General features: G+C 40.5%; 1 protein-coding gene across 9 annotated transcripts in view; it reads left to right on the forward strand.

The window, feature by feature from the left end:
• MSRB3 (methionine sulfoxide reductase B3) overlaps window positions 1-18718 on the forward strand; it is a 172709-nt gene that overhangs the window by 72277 nt on the left and 81714 nt on the right. For 7 of the 9 annotated variants that reach the window (XR_011496928.1, XR_011496927.1, XM_070494330.1 and 4 more), the window contains one exon: window positions 7784-7812. The exons of the other annotated variants lie outside the window; for them this stretch is intronic. Coding sequence is in view for 5 of the 7 variants with exons in the window: in XM_070494330.1 (XP_070350431.1) it covers window positions 7784-7812 (29 nt within the window). In the remaining 2 variants the exon portion in view is untranslated. The remainder of the gene's footprint in view (window positions 1-7783; window positions 7813-18718) is intronic. 9 annotated transcript variants of the gene reach the window in all.

The following is an 18718-nucleotide window of genomic DNA, read 5'->3' on the forward strand; positions in this document are numbered from 1 at the left end:
ATTTTGCATTAGCCTTTGCTCTTAAATATTTCCAGTTTCTTCAGTTTTTTTTAGGCTATTCTCTCTTACTTTTTTCTGCATCATTTGGACTTTTATATTAAAATTGTACCCCAAGTAAAACCTCAACCAGAGTAATATATCCTTTCCTTTTATAATGTAGTATTGTTTTTGTACTTAGCTAAAATACTGCTAGTTGTATTTGTAGCCATAGGTAAACTTTTATTGTCATTACTTCGATAAAACCTACCTTTTACTCAGCTTCTCCTGTGTGCCAGGGCCTGCCCTAGGTACTTTGTAATATCATCTCATTTAATCTACACGAAAATTTTAAAAGGTAAATGTATTACTCCTGTTCTATAGATAGTGAAACTGAGAGTTAGAGTGGTGATTAACTTCGCTAAAGTCGCACAGGGTGGAAAGTGGAAGACCTGAGAGTGGGCTCTGCCCTGTGTGTCTCCATTGGCTGTCTTTTCCGTGGTGGTTCCCTCAGTATTAGGTGCTTCCCAGACTTCTGCTACGTAAGGTCTCCAGCATCTCCGGGGGACAGTGGCCCTAGTTAAAGTGCCGGGGCCTGGTTAAAAGGCAACGAACGAACAAACAAAGCAACAGTCCAGCGGAAGAAGTGTGCCCACGGGGAGCAGGAATTTACACCCGCAAGCCGTCTGTAGTGCTTTCTGGTGCCCAGTGGAAGAGTCTGTCAATAAACGAAGACGAAGAACTGTAGGCGCCTCATGGAAGCCGAACCCGAAGGTTCCTGTTAACGCCTCACAGGAGGCGTCTTCGAGCGACGTAGGAGGGGCCGTGCTGCTCTTTGGCTCGTGATTATCTTGATTTCTAAATTTCTGGGCTTTTGATGGATATTTTTCAGTTTAAAAAAAATTAAGCTTACAGTTAATGGGCACTTTTTAATTGTGTGTTTTTCTCAGTTTTTAGTTGTGGTAACCAACATGTCTTTAAACATTTAAATTCACATTGTTTTCTTCCCATGTATTTTTCTGTCTTTTGTATTTATAGTGTCATTAACATCAAAACAGAACATAGAGGCCTAAGTTTTAAACACAGTAAGTGGGTAGTTCATAACCTAGCACTCCTGTGGTAACAATATCAGTTAGAATGTGTTGGATGAAAAGTGACAGAAATACCCAAGTGAAAGTGGCCTCCGAACGCTGGACTTGTCTGACTCACTCAGCGAGAGCTCTGGAGAAGGCTGTGCTGGGACTGGAATGCTACGGTGCGCTGGGTCGGCACTTCTGGGATTCTCTTGGCCTTCTCCTCGTGGTGACCAGATTGCGACAGCAGTTCTAAGTGTCATATCCTGACATAATAACTTCAAAGGCAGCAAACAGGGAGGGAGTAGAAAAAGGGCCTTCCCCCTAAATCCCCCCTGTCCTTTTCTTGGAGGAAAACCTTTCTAAGAAGTATCCCCAGCAGACTTCCTGTACCTCTCGCTGCCCAGAACTGGGTACATGCCCATCCTTGAACGAGTCCCTAACAAAGGGGAATAGGATTGCCCCAATTGGCTCCACCTGGTGATGATTCATTCCTGGGGCTGGCACGTTTTTAGTACCTTCAAAAATTGGAATTTTGTTATCAGAGTAAAGGAAGACTGGCTGTTAGATAGGTGACAAATAGTGCCTACCACAATTATTGAACTCTTAGTGTGATCAAATAATCACACGAACAGAGCAGAATTAGTGCAAAGAAGGAGCAACTGGTGCTATCGAAGTGTACAGTAAAGGGGTTTGATCTAGGCTGGCCACTTCTCTTCAGAAAATCGGTAACTCAGATAATATGAGAAAGTTTTAGAAGTTCAGTAGGCAGAGGGGTTAAGGGATGCTAGAGCGGGTGAGGGGAGGAGGAGGGAGCGTTCTGAGCAGAGGAAGATGCTGTGCTTATGTGACTGAAAGAAGGCAGGTAAATATGTCTTGCCATTACTGCTCGCCTTTGGTTGGATGAAGGCTTTTGAGTCACTTGTAGGAGGAGGAAGAAATTCTTACACTTATAAGTAGGATCCTAAAAGATTGGAATTTCTGAAAAATTTCCAGGCTTTAAGGGGACAACAGGACAGGTTATTTGGCTTGGAGTGTCCTAGAAACTGCTTGTTATGGAGTTGCCATATATAGTGTGCTTATAAGCAAAACCCAGTTTGTCATTCCTACTGCTTCCCTCTAATGACTGTCTGTGGCTGGGCTCTTTGATTGACAGCAGTTGAAAACAGTACGAACAGCGCCTTCCCTCTTCTCCACGTCGTCTGAAACCTTTCATTAACCTGTGGTTCATACTTACACGGTTCCCATGTTTAAATTTTTAATACAATGGAACACTAAGCAAAAAGCAGTGTCCTCTGAGACTTTGTGGGTTCCTCATAAAAGAAAATAAAATTTTAAAAAATAATAAAATAAATAAAAGCTTTTGACTCCAATGCACATACAACTTTCATGGACACTGGTAGTTTTATAGATTTGTAGTAGTTTCATAAATTTGTAGTTTTATAGATTTGTCCAGGACTAGAGAATTCTAACCAATGACTAAAACTGCCCTCTTTTGAAAATCTGCAACTCTATTCTCAAAAGAATGTATATATTGTATCTTTTAATTATTTAAAAAGTAATAATGATAACTTAAATTCTCCTAGCATCTACCTTTTATGGTTCTTAAATTCATAAAAACTTTTTAGGTTTAAAAATGTGGAAGTTTTAGTTTAAGCCTTTATTAATGTGGCAGTACTGTTACAGCTGCTCTGACAAGACTCCAAAATGATAGCTGCTTCAACATGGTAACAGTTTGGGATTGAGATGGTGCTACCAGTGTGTGCGCACCTTTAGCCCAAGGGCAGCCAAAGGCTTTAATATCAGCTTCTCTCTCATGATCTAAGAATGGCTGCTTTAGCTCCTGAAATCACATCTACATTCCAGCCAGTGGGAAGAAGAGAGGAAGAAGGGGAGGGGTGCAGTCATTCCCTTTAAGGGCATTACTCAGATGTTATACACATTACTTCTGCTTGCATTCTTTTGGCAAGAATTTAGTCACATGGTCACAATGAGCTACAAAAGAAGTGGGAAATATTGTGGAAAAATTGTCTTACCCAGGCAGCCATCTAAAACTGAGAGATTCTATTTCTAAAATAAAAAGGGAGAATGGGTATTGGAAGACAGTAACAGTCTGTGCTATGTTCACCATCTTTTGGCGATTCCCAGAGGAACTGGTTGAATAGTTTTCAGCTGAGATGTGAGTATGTAATCAAGGGGTGAAATGGGTGTCCGTGGAGACACAATTCTATCTGTTCCTCTTGCACCCATTTAACCTCACTTGATGCATTTTCGTGCCCCTCCCATCCGGCACAGCATGCGACTGAAGGTGAGCACAGGGCAAATGTGTTTGGACTGAGTGAATGGACATCCCTCTTTGCCTTTCTTGTGTGGTCTCTGCTACATGTGAATTCCTTTTCTGCACTTGCCATTTGTTGGTTCCCATCTCTATTTTACTTACTTTCTTAGAGATAGTTTATGAGTAGAGATGCTCATCGTCCATAGTATCATGGAAGAGGCCTTTGTGTCCCTGTGTATGGATGTGTGTATAAAATCTGGCAGAAATCCGAATTAATGTATACTATAGGACCAATTTCCCTGCCCCGCAAACTGACAGTATTAACTTTCATTACTACGTTTTAATTATTAATAGAGTAGCTGTGTTTTTTTTAAGTTTCATTACTGTGAGAATTCTGAAAATATTCCTTTATATTTTTAACTGATAGCTAGGGTCATTCATTAGTTTGTGAAGATATTTCCTCTGTACTCTATGTGTATATTTTACATATTGACCAGCTATCCTTGGAGAAAATAAGATGGTCTGAGGAATACAAGTTTTCAGATACGATTTTTTGTATCTCAAAAGAGGCATTTTATGGAGTTTTTGATCACTGTGTCTTGCTTTGGCTTTCTGTTAATGTACAGAGTCATTTGTTCGCGTGTTAATCCCTACTACAGGTTTTTAATAACTCTTCAGTACCAGGTCCTGCGTGCAGTGTTGGGAATCTGAAGATGGCTGGGACCCAGCCTCGCCTCGCTGGGCCTCGTGCGGCCACGCGGTGCGGGATGGCCGTGTGGGCCTCGCCGTGCGGGGCGGCGCGGAGCGGAGGGCGAGCGGAGCGCTCTGGGCGGTGAGGGGGCAGCCGGGGGGCCGGGGGACGGCGGGGAGTCCCGTTGAGTCAAGGTTTGCCAGCGGTGAGTGGGGGACGGGATTCTAGCTGAGGATACGGATGCAGGCCGTGAAAGAACACGGCAATAGCTGGCTTTGGAGACAGGGAAGGAGATGGCGTGGTTGGGGGGTTAGAGACGGCGTGGCTGGGGGGTTGGAGACGGCGTGGCTGGGGGGTTAGAGACGGCGCTGAAGAACCGGCTCTCGGTCGGCCCCTCGCTCCGGCGCTGTGCACCGGATGTCGCCAGGTCACTAGCTTTTCAACCTTTTTGTCTATGGCCCATAGTAAGACAGACCTTTTTACGTGATGGCTGAATACCAGGCCTGGTCCTAACAATTGCGGGGCCTGGGCGAGAGGACAAATGGGGATACAATATAGCTAATTATTTAAAAGTTGTAAATCAAGGCAATAAACTGTTAGAAAGGACATACCAACTTACCCTTGACAGATGTACTTTGAACAAAAACAATGAAAGCCGTGTGTAAAACCATTGATACCAAATAACTGAGGATAGTGCAAATTTAAAACTAATTTGGTCTTTCACCGAAAGACTGTCATTCAGCCTACTGAGCTGCAGGGACTGGCGACTGGGCCACGTGGGGGGGTGGGGGGACGGGGCCCTGCAGCCTTCCCTCCAGTGGCCCCCCCTCTTTTCTTCTTTACTGGGGGGGGGCTCTTTCTCTCCTGCCCATCGCCTCTTCCTGTCCCCACCAGCCAGGCACTGAGTTCCAAGGCCATTGAGCCGCACCAGTCTGGTCCAGGGGGCACCCTCTCGTCCCCAGCTGCTCCCGGCCCCCCACTCTCCCAGGAGGGTTGGAACTAAGGATTCTCTGAGCAGGAATGGGGAGAGTAAGGAGAGCATCTTGCCCTGCCCTCTTTGTCCCCTTCCTTCTGCCCTCAGGTCCAAGCTCCCTCCTTCAAGTAACAGTCTTTGGCCCCCCTCCCCCACCTTGGGGGGCAGCACAACCCGCCCTGAAGAAAGGGCCCAGTGGGCTGTTTGCCAGAGAATGCAGGGGACCCTGCTGCTTGGAGCTTCAGATAGAAGAGGGGACCCCTCGCCTGGTGGAGAGGAGGGCGCACCCAGAGGAAGGCTGGAGTGGAGGCTTCAGGCTCACTTGTAAGGGCAGTACAGCCCGGTACACACATGTGTGAACATGCGCGCACACACGAATACAAATGCATGTACGTATTCCTAAAAGTTTCACAAAACTGCACATGCCGTCCGTATATGAAGTGCATTCTGTCTTTTTTTCCGTTCTATTTCAGTGTTTAAAAAATCCTGGTTGTAATCCACTAAATTAATTTGATAATCCACTAATGGGTCAGCTTGTGACCTAAGTTTGGAAAACTCTGCTCCGGTTGTTGGGGTGGTGGTAATGTGATCCGATCAGTGTTCTGGAAACATCTGGTGGCTGATTAGATGATGGATTGGCAGGGAGAGGGGGATACTGGTTATGAGATTACTGAGCCAAAGGTAGGCCTCAAGAGGTAAGAGTGAGGATGGCGAGGAAGGGAAGGTTGTAGATTGAACAGGTCCTGGTGCAATCAGATATTGGAGGTGCAGAAGAAAACGAGAATAATGTCATGATTTTCAACTTAAATGATGGGGAATGTAGCAGGAGGATTATATTTAAAGGAAAAGAAAATGAATGCAGCTTCATACAAGTGGCATTTGAGGTTGCAGTGCAACGCTGAGGTGGTCTCGTGGTCGGCTGGAGAGAGCTTTCGTGGCAGAGGGGCTGTAACTGGGCTTTGGGATTTAGCATGAGGACACCGCTGATGACCCTTAGCAAGGACAGATCCTGCTGCTGCAGTGTGAACATGCTGGGCGGTCAGGAAAGGAAGACTCACAATCTAGGATATACTCTGTCCTTTCAATGAACTTGTTTGTAAAGCCAGGAAGAAAGAGGATAACAAGAGCAGGGTGTGGATTTGAAGGAGGGCTTTTATTGAATTTGGGGGTGCTTCTCTGCAAAGAGGAGGAGAAAGCTGGGGAGGCCCAGATATGGGAGAGAGAAGGAGTACTTGATCCAGCCCGGTTTCAGGGGAGATGAGAGAGTGCATTTTAGGACGTCAGTAGAGGGAGCCTTAGACAGAAGGAAGAACTCCTTTCCTACAGGTGAGAAGGCAATGAGGATGCAGTGGAGGCAGGAGTTTCCCTCAACAGACAGCTGTGGAGTACAAACTGCAGGCACTCTGTAGGCGCTGGCCTCGGAGGTTCATGAGGCATAGTGAGTGGGGAGGAAGCGCAGGGACACCAGCAGGACCGCGTGTGGCAAGTGCCATTCAGAGCTATGCTCAGGGATGCTGGAAACTAAGAAGAGGGTGCAAGACAAGGCTTTCCAGAACAGGAGAGAGGACACAAAGTGACAGTGGGTTTGCACCTTGAAGGAGGAGTCAGGGACATCTAAGAGAAGGATGGAGGTGAGGACTGGGTGGGGCTGGGTCTTGGGAAAATGTGGACCTGGGTTACAGTGATGGTTATGATAACCAGGATTGTAATACTGACTTCTGTTTTTACAATTATTGACGTTGTTTAAGCATCAGGTGAAACTTTATTTGGGAATGTTTGAGAAGTTGAATTTTTATGACAGGAAACTGCTTCTTGCTTCTCCTTCCCCTCGCCCCTTTGATGGCTTCTCCCGAAGCTAATTTAGGTTAAAAAAGCCACCGCTTCTAAAAGTGCTTTGGTACCCTGGCATAATTTCAAAGAAATCTCCTTTCCCACTTAGTTAACTACATTTCCCCAGGAAAAAAATCTTCTCTGTCAATGTAACATCCTTTAACAGGACTCCTGCTGGTGGGTTCTTGTATCTTGCTGTGGCAGCTGTGAGCATATATACTATTGATTGTTAATGTGTGATATAAATCCGACTGGAGCATGCCCACTAATTGGTTTGGGAGCTAGATATAGACAATGCTGTCTTATAGTAGCTTGTGTAGCTCGGCCTAGTCACAGGGTTAATTCTGCTTGACAGCACATCAGCAGCATCTTGAGAGTAATTACCCAACAGAAGTTTTCCCACAGCCGAACTGAGAGCTTCAAAGGCTTCTGAATTTACAACCAGTATTAACCTATATCTGAAACATAATGTTCCCACAAGGGCTCAGATTTTTTTTCTCCTTCTTATTAAATGTATGGGGTTACTAGGTTCATTTACTCTGTGAAGAACTCAGTGAAAAATTACTTGGTGTTGAATAATTGAAAATCTTTAATAATAAGTAAAGAGGATAATTTTAAATTTGAGGTTTTTTATTGCTTTATTATATTACTGAAACAAGTTGATCTGTAGAGATTGGGTGCTTTTTTTTTTTTTTACATAATTTATCCTCTTTCTCTCAAAAACAAGCTAACACGTTAATGTCTTTCCCATACTGTGCTATCTCAATGGATATGTGCATGCCTAGGTAATGCATGCGTTTGAAATGATTTAAGTAAATATGTATTTACATTTTAAAAGGCTATTTTACTTGTTGACCAATGTACTGAAATCTATAAGTATTGCCTCTTTTTTCCTCCATAAAATAACAGTTGTTCTTTAACAAGCAGCTATTATATTGTAAAAAATTTCTTTGCCTTTGCAGGTCAGAAACCAAATTTGACTCCGGTTCAGGTATGTTTACATTAATAATGTTATTCTGAGTATATTTTATTTACATTATTCTCTGAGGAGTAATTCATCAGATCAAGAACCATTTTGATTTTAAACAGACTAGGCAGCCTCTTTTCAGAACCTGAACCCCACCTCAAAGCAGGGCTGTTGGCTGCGTGGACTCATAACTTGAGACGTTCACTTTGGGATTCTTGATAGTTCTGCAATAAGCATTAAAGGCTCCACATCTGCAGAGCTTCATTTGAGAGGCAGAGGTGGGGGTTGTGTGTACTCATTGCTCAAATAGAATATCACTCTCTCAGTGGACAAAATATCCTGAGTGATGTGAAGATTCTCTGCAAGTGACTTGTCATCAAACGTGGGTAATAGATACGTTTAACCCAGCCAAGTATAAAGAGTGTTAGCCAATAGAAATTTGTCTATGACTTATTAGTCTTTTTAAAAATGTGTTTTGTTGGGGGGGGGGGGTAACGGAAGATCAAGGTCACCTTAAGCCATTCTTTTGTATCTATCAAGACAAAATTCTCATTCTCACAAACCGTGGCATATCGGCCTCATTAGCTGTTTTCTTCTCATTAAGCATGAATGTAGCCATGTAATCCTTAAGTTTGACTCTGTCTTTATGTCACTTGCTGAGATTTATATGCTTCAGAGTTTCTGATGGTGTTTGCAAGTAAAGCACAAAAATTTGCTTCATGTTTGGTACAAATGAATTATGCCCTTTGGTGAACTGTTAATAGATCAATAAACATTAATTTTCAATTCCAGGAGAAAATAATTTGCAGAAAAATGTATCACTTTTAAATTTAAAAGTAACATTCTTACTCTGCTTTGAACTCCATTACATTTTAACTTAAAAAAAGTGTTTTTGTTTATGATGTTCACGAAAGAACTAAGGACTATGCATTCTTTGTTACAGTGGTATTAAGGAGCCGACATGCTTTTCTTCTGCAAAAGCTTCACCTTTCTTTTATTGTATAGCTTTATGAATTTCTCCAACTTGTGAGACTCTTTAAATATGAAGTTCGTAAATTTGAGTTAACAATGTTGCCTAATTTGAGAACTGTGATTCTAGAAGTCTTTCCATTCTGTGTGTTCTTGGGCTTCTGAATCAGGTGTGACAATGATAGTATAAGATGAGCATCCTGGTTTACAGTATTGACTGTGTGGAGACTGAAGGCATGGTGACATTGTGTCAACCATTTGACATGGTGACATTGTATCAACCATTTGACTTTTTTGTTGATTCGTAAGAGGTGACTCAGAATAGGGTGAAAGTTTTTTTTAATACTTTGCCTTTTTTTAATAGTTAAAATCTTTAATAAGTATAATAAAAAATAAACGAATAAAATTGATGGATAATGAATTTTTACACAAAAATTGCATGTCTTGGGGCTGGCCCCGTGGCCGAGTGGTTAAGTTCGCGCACTCCGCTGCAGGCGGCCCAGTGTTTCGTTGGTTCGAATCCTGGGCGCGGACATGGCACTGCTCATCAAACCACGCTGAGGCAGCATCCCACATGCCACAACTAGAAGAACCCACAACGAAGAATATACAACTATGTACCGGGGGGCTTCGGGGAGAAAAAGGAAAAAATAAAATCTTTAAAAAAAAAAAAAAATTGCATGTCTTTTTATCCTCGCCAGTCAGTCGCCAAATATTTATTAAGAACCCACTTTGTTATGATCTGATTTACTTGCCAAAACATCAAATCAGAAACTGGTTTTAGGCTACAGATCTGGAATACAGCTTTTTAAAATGAAAAAGTTTATTAGATTCATTTTGAAGGTAAAACCTGGAAGTAGTGTACAGAACTGAAATATTAGGCAGCTATTGTCAAAGTCAGAAAATTTATGTTAAATTTTCAAATCCAAATTAAAGTGTGCTGCTAAATTCCTGTAGTGCAGGTTAGTATTTATCATGAAAATAGTTATAACATCTGTACCGGCATACATCTTTCACTCTTGTGACCAAAGATTTTGTCCATGTTTCTTATTTTTTCCAAGTCCTAATTTTTTTTTTAATGTCTGTCATGGACAACATCTGCCTGTTTTGAAAACTGCGGAGTTCTGTCCTCTCGAAACTCTTATGGGGAGTACTGGTTAAAAGTTTATTTAGTCTTTTAATTTTGAACTTAAATATGTTGTGGAAAGAATTCAGATGGTTTCAAATTAATAAACAGGTAATTATTTTTTCTTATAACTTCTTTTAGCTTCCTCTTGAGTGAGGGAATCACGACAAAGGAAGCTAGAAATATACTCTTTGGCGTTCTGTATCATGCAAATTTTGAAATAACTTAGCATATTGGAACAATTAAATGTATGACTTTAGTGGGTTCAGCTTTTCTATTGTTCATCAAGTACAGAAAGTAAACTAGCTCTGTTTAATGTTGTATACGGCTGTAACTGTGTTCCTGACAAAGTAAGAGTTTCAAATGAAGGAAGATGCCTGTCTTACTAAGGAAAAAAAACTCTTAAAAAATAAATACTGTGATCAATGACTAGTTAGAAAGGAAAGGATTTCAAAGTAAAATTTTATATGTATGTATATTTCAAGTGAAGAACCCAACTTACACAGAGCTTACTGCACATTTGCAGTTTGTGTAAATGAGTTTCAGGCTGTGGCGTGAGACTGGGGGGAGGAGAGTTTTCATTGTCAGCACATGGTGAAAAGGGTCAGTTGTCAAATATGCAGACACCGAAATGAGCCACCTAGAAAGTGACTTAAATTTTTTCTTATCAAATTTGTGTCAGTTCTTTTCTCTATGAAAGCAAATTCATAAACAATTTCTTTGTGTTTTTTTTCAAGTTTCAAAAACATTTTTCATAAGGAAAATTCCAACTATGTGTAGAAGTAGAGAGTATGGTATAATGAATGCCCACATATCCATTATCTAGATTTTACTGTTCATAATTTGCCATATTTGTTTCACTTTTTCTGCTTGAAATAAAGTAAAATACAGGCATTTCATGTGTTTTTTTAAAACCTGAAAATTATAGATTTTCTTGACTTATTGAAGGAGGTCAGTTAATTTTTTGAGGTTTTCGTCTACTTCAGAAATTTGGGTTACATACAGATTCGTTTGAAAAGGATCGTGGCGTTACCATGTCCACGTTCAGGTAAAGAGATGTTCAAAGTTCTCTTTGTGGTGAAGGTTAGGAAAACCTTCAACCAGAAGGCAGAGGTACTGAATGCATTGTCATCTGAGAACCCCAGGAATGTTCTATCCTCAAGGATAATTTGATTCAAACTTTAGCTGCTGTCTCGATGTACCCTCTCTGTACTGAGTTATACACGGATTAATCTCTATCTCTGTTGGTTTATAACTCAATCACCTAATGCTTTCGGCTTTGCCAACTGAGAGCCATCAGCCTACCTCCCTCCTAAAGGAGTTTGAAGGTTTCTATTTTAATACTGTTTCCCAGTTGATGTAGTCGTGTTGCTTCCTACGATCGTGCGTAGTTGGTGATTTTACTAATAGAGTAAAACAGACTTCCTTTTATTTTCAGAAGGAGCGAGAAGCTGTGCTCTTCTCCCCACCTCCCAAGAAGGGAAGTTGGTTGATGCTGGAGGAAGCAGAGCATTGAGTTTAATGTAGTGATTAAACATGAAAGCCATATATCAAATCTCAGGAGAAGCATGCTTTTGAAAGAGGCAGAGAACTGTGGAGCATACTGTATGATAGGCTGTGTAAACAGAGCCCTGGAGGGCAATGTGTGGATGCAAACCAATTAAATAAGGAACTTACTGGCTTTGCTTTCTGTCATCTGGATGGGCAGGATCATAAGTGAACATGCACAGGGTTGAAGTGTAAACGTTGCTTGAATAAGCTAGGCACCTTTGGAAGCTTCATTAACTCTTTCCCTTCACTACCAAGTTGATTTTTTAAAAAAATTCAATCAAAGTCCCTGGAAAGTGAAAAACGAAAAACAAAATATCTGCTCTCTTGGCCTTTCTGTCCATACCCATGAGCAAAGATGCTAGTGACGAGTAGAATGGAAGAGAAGGCAGAGGACGAACTGCTGAAAAGACTGGAGTTGGCTGTGTGGTCACATTTCAAGAACGTGCGCTTCTTAAAACGGACCCACTTGGAAAAGCAGAGCTCTTGCAGAGTAACCAAAAAAAGATGTTTTTCTCTTCTCCTGAATTTTGGGTATAAGGCAAAGATATAGTTGGAATTTACCAGTTGCAATGTAACATTAGGATATTGTTATTTCTGCTCTGTTAAAATAGAATGGTTTTCTGACCCAGAAGAACCTGAAGCCTGTAAGTTAATAACTATACGTTAAGGACTGCTGGAGTCTAATTCTTTGCTCCTAACCTTCTCAGGCAATGTTTGGGTGAGAAAATGAAATACCAAGTTAAATGGTATAGTTTCATGGTCCATAAACATTCAAAACAAAGATTTCTTTTTTTTTCCTGTAGAGTCATGTTGGCTGAGAAAGTGAATAAGCTTATGTTTAGTGCTCATTGATTCTGGGCTGCTTGGAAGGGCGATACTAAGGAAATGGGCTCATAGAACACAGCAACTCAAAGGTATAAGATTTCATGAAAGCAAATTATGGAGGATTAGGCAACCTAATGAGCATGGTTTAGTGGGAGAGTGGAGGAGGGAGCTCGCTATTAAATAAAGCCCAAGAGCGTACAAGGTTAGGAGATCCTAAAAGACAGGATAATAAAAGGCACAACAGAATATAATTATCCCGCAGGAAAAAAAAAAAAAAAACCCCAAGGAACAAAAAGCAGCTAGTGTCGCTTTTAAGATCTGTAGTTAAAAAGGAATCTACAGCAGGGTAAGGAAATCAAAGAATATAATCAGTTAAAGCTTGAGGCAAAAACATAAGGGCAGTGAAAAATAGAGTGGGCTGTTAATGGTGGTCACTAAGTTGAAGGGAAATGAGGAATTTGAATATAGTGGAACCAGAGTTTGGAAAGCTTATTAGCAAATGAGACAATCTGCCTAACACGGTAAGCCTTTCTCAAGAAGTATTAATAAGGAAAACATTTTCAGATCTTATAAATGTGAGACTACGTCGACAATACTTTTTAGCTGCTACGAATCAATTTTGTCATTTTAAATTTCTTGTTTTTGAAGGTCTCATAACAAGAAGGAACAAGGAAATAAAATATAAGTCTCTATGAGAGTATTGATATCTGCCTTTGGACGTCACTCATTCATAGACATAAGAAAAATATTGACTATGCATCTATTCATTCATTAAACATATATTTATTAGGCATAGTAGATGCCAGATGCTGAGGTCATAGCTGTGAACAGTGTGGATACAATCCCTTCTCTCATGGAATCTTGCAGCTAGTTGGTCCATTATACAAATTCACATGGCTTTCTTTGCATATTTAGCTGAGAAAGGCTAACAAGGTTAAATTTAGACCCAGATGGTGAGTTGAGGAACTCTTGATATTTAAATAGAAGCTAATTAATTTTAGGTTTGGACAAATTCAGCTTTCTCTACTTTGGTCAAACCATATTGCTTTGTTTTCCACTTTGACGTTTCAGAGAACAGCCTAACAACGCTAATGATTAGTGTGTAGTTTCTTTATCACTTTTAATAAGGAGTGACATTTCACGTTTGATTATCATTAAAAGAGATTAACTTAGAACAACAAAAAATCTTTGCGAATACTGTTGTCTTCTTCATTTCTATTTATTAATTTTGTTTGTTCTCTTACTGGATCCTGTTCAAGGTTGGCCTGAAAAAATCAGGCAGCCTTCTCTATAACAATCTTACTGGAGTGTGTAGAAGCTGGTAGGGGGCATAGCACTTCGTCTCCTTTTATAAACCGATTTAAAGACCAGGAAGCAGCAAGGCCTAGTGTCTGAGTGCAGAGGTGTTGAATCAGCAAGATCTAAATGAAATCTTTCCTTACTGCTAATAATTTCCCATTGGTTTTCTTGGATTTCATGTGTACTATTATGTCACATACTTAAATTTTGTATTTTCTTTCCTTCTATTTAGAATTAGAGAATTTAAAGCTATGAATTTCCTTCATTAAAGCTTTAGCTGAATCCCAGAGATTTTTTTATATTGTATTTTAAATAGTTGCAGCTTTGATTTTCTTTTGGACACATGCTTATTTAGGAAAGTGTTTTTAAGTTTCCAAATTTTCTACTTTCTACTCTTGTTAGTAATTTTCAGTTTCATTGCCTCATGGTCAAAGCATGTGGCCTTACGACTTTTCAATCTGTCTATTATTCGGTACTTGTTAAAGCTTTATTTTTTGGCCTGATATGTATTTAATTTTTGTGACTCTTCTGTGGGTGATTTGAAAACTATATTCTCTGCAATGTAAAGGATTTGATGCATATTTATTAGATTAACCTGATTCATGATTTATATTATTATTTGGTCTCTATTTTATATGACAAGGACTTTGAGAGGAGAGAGGGTCTATCATTCCATGGTCTTTTACCTGAATCCTCCTCCTTAGGTATCTCCACCCCTGTGTTGTCAGTACCACGTGCTCCATATTTTCTGGTTCTAGCCATCTTGCATGGGTCATGTGTCGCACTTGTCTCCTTGTAGAGAACGTTGTTCCAAAGCAGTGCTCAGGGAAATGAAGGCTGCTCTAAATGGGAAACTTATATTATTCCAATTTCATATGTGAGGCAAGAAGTTGTTTGACCACCTGCAAATACCAGTGCTTTCCAGACCTTTGCTCTTGCCCTCAGCACCACCCCCTAGCCGTGTAAGGAAAGAAGCTCTGAGCCATTACATGATGTAAACCTCTGTTTTCTCCACTTGGCATCTTCCCCTGCTGCTCCATCTGTCTGGCAAGATTCTATTTATCCTTTAAGGCTCAGCTCATGCATTGTCCCCTCAGTTAAATATAGCCCTCCTTAACACCTTCCCAGCAGTTACTCATCCCTTCTCTGTGCAAACCTTGGGTCTTGTACTTACATTTATTATAGCATTTCTCATCTGCTATAATTATCTGTATGGATCTCTTCTTTCTCTCCAACTCTGTGAATTTCTTGAAGACAAGAACCATGACTTATTCACCAACAATGTCCTCTAATTGTGACAGAAATGCTTAACTAACTACCAAAGATTTATTCTCCCCTTTCCTAGTGTGGAGTTGTTGCTGGGAAGTGGCTACTTGGCCAGAGATTTCAACTTCCAGCCCCTTTGCGCCTGTGTGGGGACATATGACTAATTCTCCTGGTGGAGTGTGTGTCATTTCTGGGCGAAAGGGATTACATATCCAAGATGCTTTCCCACATCTCTCTTCCTCTTCTGAGGCTACATCAGAGGTACATGTTGAACATGATGGCATCACAATATGGAGGGAGTTTGGATCTCGAGTGATACTTGGAAGAGATCCACTCAGGAGAGGCTTTCATCCAAGAACATCTTCACTGGCCTTTATGTAGAGGAAAATGAACTGTTATTGTAATAAGCCTCTGAGATTTTGCCATTGTTTATTATGACAGCTGGTGTTACATACCTGACTAGCCCAGTGCCTAGAATACTCCCTGGCAAATAGTTGGTACTCATTGACTATGCTGGATAAATGACAAAATGAATGTCTAGGGATTACATTATCTAACCTGAAGATGATCTTTTAAATTAAGGATCATACAAATATAGTATACTATGTTCTGTGTCGTTACCGAGCCTATAAGTTAGTAATTGTCACAATAATACAGAGCAACAGGACACCTTAAAAAGCAGCAACTTAAAACAACACTAAGTTAATTGTGCCCACGTGTCTGTGGGTTGGTTCGGAGTTGGCCGACATAGGCTGGTTACAGGTTGGGTCCAGGTCCGCTCCACAAGTCTTGTCATTGATGATGAAAGAGAAGAGGGCATGCCCAAGTATGCAAGCTCATTTCAAGCCTCTGTTTGCATTAGGTCTGCTAGCATCCCATTGGTCAAGCAAGTCACATGACCAAGCTCAAAGTAAAGAAGTTGGGAAGGACTCTGTCCTTACCACTGAGCCTGCAGATGTAAATAGTCTCTCTTCCCTCTAGTGGGAAGAACTGCCGAGTCATATGGTAAGGGAGATAGGAAGGGGAGGGGATTGGAGCCAGTATTGAATCTGCCACATCAGAACGTGTTCTCAGATCAGTTATTTAGTAAATGTATTTATAGAGTTACAGTGATTACATTGTTCAAGTGGATCCAATTCCTTCTTATAATCTCATGACTTGGTGAACCTAACTTCAGATGTGATATTAATCGATATATGATGATGAAAATATTTGTATAATGCTTTTCCATTTAAAAAGTGCTTTGATAAATCCTACCAAGTTTGAGATTCACAAAAATCTTAGTAAGAGACACAGGGATATTTTTACCAGTGAAAGAACTGAGATACAGAAAGGTTAAGTGACTTGCTTAAGGTCACACAGCTAGTAGGTGGCCAATCTGGGATCGGACTTCAGATCTCCAAGTTGCAAAGACTGTTCTTTTTATTAGATCATGAGATAGATATTTTAATGAGCAATTTTTGTTTTTATTTTAATTTTTCTATTATTAGCATTTTGTTTTTCTATAATTACTGTATTTACCGAATGTTATACACTATAACTTATAAAATTTATTTTTTCTCAAATTAAACATGATAATATAATTATAAACATGCCTTGAAAATATAAAATGTAGTACAGATTTATATATGATTACAATGAGGCCGTTAGTAGACCATTGAGAAGGTTGCTGGCAGTTTCCCAAGAGGCCTCACAGATAACATTAATTGCCTTGGTGAATTTCTGTGTTTTAGTATCTGGTCTTAAACTTTCAGTCTCAGAAACGTAGACGTTTCAGCATGTCTCGGGGAAGGACTCATGCTGACAAACCCGGACGGTTGGTGGACGAAGCTAGGGTGCCAGGGTATCTGTTTACAGTGAGAAACATAATCCCCCCCGGCTCAGAGCACTTATGTCTACATGATCGGTGTCTTCTTTCTCTGTAAGGGGCCAAAATATATGACTCACTACATCACGTAAGAACCCACTTTACCAATTTGCCCAATCTGTTTGGGATCATTCATCTTGGGACTGAAATTTCCTTACTGCAGCATATTATCATCTTAAAGGCAGACCTGCATGGGGAGTCAGGTCTTAACCAGAAGCTTGCTCTGTTGAGCACAGAATAAGAACAAAGGGAAGCAGACCAGTTGAATGTTTAGCTTCATGAGTTTAAGTAATTATCTATCTCAAAATAGGGATGATCCTGGCCAGTGAGCCCTTATGTAAGTTAACTTTCCTTGGCTTCAACTTCATCCCTCCATCCACCCATCCACCCATATAAAAGATAGCTCTGCCATTGGGCGGGTAAAACATACAAGTCCATTGCTCAAGACTCTGTTTCTAACTTCTTGTAGCAGAAGACCGTGTGTTGCAACTTTAGAACTTAAAATTTACAATTTAAATGTTTCTTAGTTATTGAGGCACACGTTAAAATTTTAATGGTTTAACATATCACTTCAAGCGTCCTAAAATTAAGATATAGACCAAGGTCAAGATATAGAATAATTCTATTACCCTAGAATGTTCCCTCATATTTTCCTTCAATCAATCCCCACTCCCCTGAAGCGACCACTCTTCTGACTTCAATCACTATTGACTAGATTGGTCTATTCTTGAACTTCCCATAAAATAGAATCACACAGTATGTACTCGTGTGTGTGTGGTATCTTTTGCCCCATATAATGTTTTTGAGATTTATTTATGTTACTTGTAAATACCAGGAGTTATTACTGAGTAGTATAAGTCGGGATGCAGATTTTGGCCCGAAGCTGGCTACCACTCGTGCAGTTGTGTTTACTGAGCAGTCTCTGTTTCTGACCCTCTCAGGCCCAGAATGCTGTTGTTCATGCGTTGAACCAGGAGGTAGACATTTTCACTTTGACTCTGTATGGTCAGTCAGTCAGATTGACTGTGCATGTAGAGCACTTGTTCCATTTAAGACATGGCGGAGGATATATGAGTATGACACAGCTCCTGCCCTCTTGGAGTCCAGGATCAGACTGAAGAGATGAGGTACACACACACGAAGGTATCTGTGGGTGCAGAACAGTACGAGTGGTTCCAGGAACAGGGCCCTGGTGGAATGTAGAAGAAGGGGAGTTCCTTTAGGCTACAGTTATTGATTTGGGAGGTTCCTTCTTGGAGGTAGAACTTGGCTCTTGAAGGGTAGAATTTGGATAGATATAGAGGGAGATAATTTCAAATAGAGAGCTATGTAAAGTCAGGCACAGAGGCAAGGGTGCAAAATATAGTTGCGGAATAGTAAGTAAACCAACTTGCCGGAGCTGGAAGATTTTTGTTGGGGAGTAATGGTATCGTTGGGAGTCTATTAGAGACAGCAGGTTAAAGAATTTGGACCTAACTCTGTAGATAATAATAATAGCAACAATTGCTAACGTTGACTTTATGCTCACTATGTAGCAGGCACTGTACTGTGTGCTTTATATTTACAAACTCATTTAATCTGTACAAGCCATGCGTTATTATTCCCACTTTATAAAGGAGTAGACCAAGGCACAGCAAGGTTGCACATTTTGCCCCAAGTCATGTAACCAGTAAGTGACAGAACTGGGATTTGATCGTAAGCAGCCTGATTCCAGAGCCCACAGTCTTAACCATTATGCAACAAATAAAACCTGGAATATAAGTCGATGTGATAAAAAAAAAAATTGTGAATTTTTACTCATACACTCTTTTACTTATACACATGACAATTTTTGCTCATACGTGTGACCTGCTTGTTCACACGGCCACACATGGTTGTAGAAGTTTTCTCCCCCAGAAAGTTGATTCGTAGTCTGTTGAGAAATGGATTTTGCAGGTGATGTAGAATTTTAATTTCTAAATGCAGACTAACCTCTCAGCGTTAAATCACCTGCTGAAAAAATGCTCATGCGGGATTTGTTGTAAAGA

This window comes from Equus asinus, chromosome 22 (assembly GCF_041296235.1).
Source record: "Equus asinus isolate D_3611 breed Donkey chromosome 22, EquAss-T2T_v2, whole genome shotgun sequence".
Classification (NCBI taxonomy): Eukaryota; Metazoa; Chordata; class Mammalia; order Perissodactyla; family Equidae; genus Equus; species Equus asinus.